The 5,013-nt window shown below is 36.2% G+C and overlaps 1 protein-coding gene across 1 annotated transcript; it reads left to right on the top strand.

The window, feature by feature from the left end:
* Positions 1-1,965: 1,965 nt before the first annotated feature.
* Positions 1,966-3,189, top strand: LOC141532419 (uncharacterized). Its single transcript, XM_074250751.1, has 2 exons — positions 1,966-2,278; positions 2,348-3,189. The coding sequence occupies exons 1-2, from the start codon at positions 1,966-1,968 to the stop codon at positions 3,187-3,189; spliced, it is 1,155 nt and encodes a 384-aa protein (XP_074106852.1).
* The last annotated feature ends 1,824 nt before the right edge of the window (positions 3,190-5,013 follow it).

Genomic DNA, 5,013 nt, shown 5'->3' with positions numbered 1-5,013 from the left:
GACGCTGCATGTAAAGTACACGGTATAGCTTACTCACAGAATCGTAAAAATTTGGAAGCCCGTTACGAAGCTGATAAAATCCTTGCTGAAAAAGCGTGGCAACGATTTCAAGCGAAAGACGCTGGCATTGGTGAAAAAACTGCTGCTTTGAGTGTGAATAAGATTATGAAGTTAAAGAGACGCTTTGGTATGGGGCTGAAGATAGTCAAAAAAGATATTACTCTGAGACGTGTTGTCGATGAAGCGAAGAAATCCATGAAATCTGGTGGAGATCCAATAAAAAAAGCGCTTCAAGGTGCTCGCAAAGCTGTAAAGAAAGCAGGTGGAAAGAAACATATCCGCTTACCACGAATTTTACCAGTACCCTCAAAGATCGGTGGAGTGCTACCGTTTCTGATTCCGCTGTTCGCAGGGTTGTCAGCTGTTGGTGCTCTAACCGGTGGGGCTGCAGGCGTTGCGAAAGCTGTGAATGATGCAAGTGCAGCTAAAAGTCAACTCAGTGAGAAGAAACGTCACAACTTGAAAATGGAACAAATAGCTATAGGTGAAGGCTTATACCTGAAATCTTATCGTACGGGTTTGGGTTTGTATCTAAAACCTTATCCCAAAGGAGCTGGGTGTAAGAAGTCAAAAAACCGGTAGAGCTACCACATCGAGCACTGACTAACATCGATTTGATCAAGTATGGAAAACTGCTTAAAATTCCAAACTTTAGAGGTGTTTATATGAGAAACGATTTACCAAAATCAGACTCCAAGAAAAATGAATCAACTATTGTAAATTTAGATGATAAACTTGGACCTGGAACTCAATGGGTTGCATACAAAAAGACTCAGAGTCAGGCAGTATACTTTGACAGCTTTGGTAATCTACAACCTCCGCAAGACTTGATGGAGTATCTTGATGTTGGTAGCGTAAAGTATAATCACAAAAGATATCAAGACTTTGATACGATTATATGTGGACATTTATGTCTCAAATTTCTTACTGGACAACTATAAATAGCAGAGATCTGATTGACAAGCATCAGTCATGACAGAGTCATTTACATTGACACTTTCTGGAAACTCCTCTGTACTAGAGGCAAACTATTTTCCACCCATAGAGCTATTACCAAATAAAAATTACCAAATAAAAATTATGTTCTAGGGCTTGTTGAACTTTTAACATTCAATTTAATTCCAAATATTGATGAGGATGCGAATAAATTTTATATTATACACTCCAAGAAAAGATCTAAAAGAAATATAATCTTAGACAATCCTGATTATGAACAAGTGATTACAATACCTACGGATAATTATTAAATTAAGGATATTGAAAGTTATAATAACAAAATAGCACCTGATCTCAGTTTCACTTTAAAAGCTAACAATAATGAATTAAAAAGTGAAATAAAGTGCGATCAGTTTATAAATTTTGAGCCTGAAGATTCTATTGGTTCCATACTGGGATTTACCAACCGAATGCTTGAACCCAATGTTACACATACATCTGATTTACCAATAAAGATCCTCAGAATCAATGCTCTGAGAGTTGAGTGCAATATAACCACTGGGGCATATATAAACGGGGAGAAGAATCATACAATTCATGAATTTTTTCCCCAGAGTTCCAGCAGGATATAAAATCGTGGAAGTACCAACTAATATCATTTACCTGCCAGTCGCTGTACGAGCAATACATAACTTGAGGCTTAGAATTGTTGACCAGGATGGGAGATTAGCTAATTTCAGAAACGAGACAATTACAATCAGACTGCATATAAAGACAATACAATGATTGTGTATGGTACTGGTTATGAGTATAAAAGGACTGCACTATGTACGAAGACCATCAATCATCAACCAGCTCTAAAAGGGTTGACACATCAGAACGCAGAGTTCCTGAAAAGTCTAGGATTAAAGTTACGTGGAAAATACGGAAAATAAAACTTTATTTTTGCTGTCTATCCTGCAAAGTACCATGTCAGAGATCTTGAATATTAAGAGATCAATAGTTTTTGATGAGTCTATTGCTCACTATGAGATACACTTTCATCAACCTTACGCCTCATCAACATTCAACAACAGCGATGAAATCAGAATCACTGTACAGCATCAAGATTTGTGCCTGCTTCCCAGCAAGAGCATATTACACTTCTACGGGAGAATGAGAAAAGCTGATGGGACAGCTGTAACAGATACAACAAAGATGGTCAACATGGCTATCTGTCATATGTTTGAAGAAATACGATACGAGCTCAATGGGGTAGAGATTGATCGTTGCAAGAATGTTGGTATTACCAGCGTTATGAAAGGTTACGTATCACTGAGTCCAGCTTAACTGAATAATCTTGAAAATGCAGGATGGCTCATAGATGATGTAAACAAATTGACTAATAACGATGGTTATTTCAATGTTTCATTACCCTTGAGTCTTATTCTTGGATTTGCGGAGGATTATAACAGAATCATTGTAAACGCTAAGCATGAACTGGTACTCATAAGATCGAATACAGATCTTAATGCTTACACCGTTGCTGAAGGAGCAGCTGTTGAAAATGTAAAAATTTCAATTCAAAAAATTGAGTGGTTAATGCCATATGTAACAATGTCTGATAGAGAAAAAATTCAAGCATTGAATTACATCACCAAGGATCCAACCATCTCAATCAGTTTCCGATCCTGGGAGTTGTATGAGTATCCTCTTCTTCCAACTACTTCGAAGCATATTTGGGCTGTTAAAACAACAAATCAGCTTGAAAAACCACGCTTCGTTATCCTTGGATTTCAAACAGCTAGGAAAAATGAAGCAGTCAGGAATGCCAGTGAGTTTGATCACTGCAACATTCGAGATGTAAAATTATTCTTGAACTCTCAGAGCTATCCTTATGGGAACTTGAACCTAAACATTGCACGCAACCAGTACGCATTGATGTATAATTTGTATACAAATTTTCAAAGCTCATACTATGGTAAAGAACCTGAACCATTGCTAGCTAACAAGAAATTTTTGGCAACAGCACCGCTGTATGTAATAGACTGTTCAAAGCAGAATGAGTCAATCAAGTCTGGACCGGTGGACATACGCCTTGAATTTGAATCAACTGGACAATTTGCTGCACAAACATCAGCTTACTGTCTCATAACTCACGATAGAATAATTGAATATAACCCAATAAGCAGCAGTGTGAAGAAACTCATCTGAAATGCCTGTTCAATTTAATCTTGAACCCACAGTGCATTACATGTACGTGTGGAACTTTGCCTCCAAGCAAGCGAGAAAAGGACCATGGGAGCAAGCAGCAAGAGATAGAGACCGATTTCAACGAAGAATACAACAAACTAATAGAATTAATGAACCTGTACTTATAAATAAACTTAATGTAATTAAGAATAGTAAATAAAGAAAAACTGTTTCATAAATTATGTATTATTTACAATCCTTAGCATGATAAAATAATAATTTAGTACAAAGTTAGAATTAAGTATAAAAATAATAATTATTCAGTTCAAAAGTTAAATTAATTATAAGAATTGTTTAGTTTTTCAATGTTAGAAAATAGTTTAATCAAATTCCATGTTAAAACACATGTCTTTTAAAATATCTACTGGTTGTTTTTTTGGAAAATTGATGAATATGAACTTGGCGTAGTTTGTTCCAATGAAGCGAAGGTGTAGGATCTTGTCCTCAATCAGTTCTTTCATTTTCTTGATTTCTTCTGGCTTGTTTAGATATTTCTGGTTGGCTGCATAGGCTAAAAATGTTGAAAATTTATTTTTAATATCAATTTCCATGTTGAGCCCATGATCCGTCATCACCACTCGGATCCCTGTCAACTGGTAAATTTTACCATCCTCTAGTTCTGTAATCCTCTTGAACGGTAAAGAGCTTGGATTTTTGTCCTCAACTCTAACTCTCTTAAATGTTCTTGATCTCTTGATTTCATGCAATGTATCAGATGCTGGACACTTACAACGAGACAGCATTTTTGGGATTTGATATCAAACACTTGACAACAGCACCAGGAAGCAGCACTTGATAGCAACACCAGGAAGCAACACTTGACAGCAGCACCAGGAAGCAGCACTTGACAGCAGCACCAGGAAGCAGCACTTGACAGCAGCACTTGTCAATAGATTTTTGATACCAGACGTAGCACTTGATAGTAGACGTAGCACTTATACTTCACTTGACAATAGGTTTTAACAGCAACACTTGATAGTTGACTTGTACTTCACTTTGATGAAGTACGTTCGCGGCGCGCGGCTTTTATAGCCAGAGAATGATGTCATCTATTGCGCAGTTAGAATATTCTAGAATAATATGAGTCATAATCTAAAAATAGAAACTACGCAGTTAGAATATTCTAGAATAATATGAGTCATAATCTAAAAATAGATACTGCGCAGTTAGAATAGTAAAAACATAACCTAAAAACTAAACCATAATGGCGGGAAATATCATGGGTTAACATAACCTAATAACTAGAGCTTAATGGTGGGAAATATCAAGGGTTAACATAACCCCAAAAACTGATGGAAAGATGGCGTTGCGGTTTGAATTATTAAGAGTGGTGGGGGATAAAATTGGTCTATAAAGGGTTGAACCAATTTTAAAATTCATCATAAGTCACCGAGCAACGATGGAGATCATTCTGGATGTTCAGGGTTTCAAAGGAGCTGACAATTGCTTTATTGTCAAAGAGTTAGCCTCAATAACAATCCAGCATGATATTGACAACGTTGAAGAGTTATCAAGCACCTTATTCCAACAACCCTATCATTGGAAGGTGCTACCTGTCAACTATCAACGTAAGAATACCTGGTTAACAAGAAATTATCATGGAATAATCGGCTGGAACGCTGGAACGACTTCATACTACAAGCTTAAAAATGTTATAAATTATTTAACTAAGAATAAATCAATAATTTATGTAAAAGGTGCTGAGAAAAAGTTGTGGATTCAAAATTATATTAATTGTAATCAAATTGTAATTGATCTTAATGATTTTGGATGTCCTTTATTAAA

This window comes from Cotesia typhae, unplaced genomic scaffold (genome assembly GCF_013202065.1).
Source record: "Cotesia typhae breed Kobodo isofemale line unplaced genomic scaffold, CoteBio_Ctyphae contig_59, whole genome shotgun sequence".
In the NCBI taxonomy this organism is placed as follows: domain Eukaryota; kingdom Metazoa; phylum Arthropoda; class Insecta; order Hymenoptera; family Braconidae; genus Cotesia; species Cotesia typhae.
Note: the sequence above shows the minus strand (reverse complement) of the source record. Positions and strands in the feature narration are given on the sequence as shown.

Coding starts and splice junctions, on each gene's coding strand:
- LOC141532419 (XM_074250751.1), top strand. CDS start 1,966: ATGTCAGAGATCTTGAATATTAAGAGATCAATAGTTTTTGATGAGTCT. Junction 2,279..2,347: donor TGATCGTTGCAAGAATGTTG/GTATTACCAGCG, acceptor TTGAAAATGCAG/GATGGCTCATAGATGATGTA.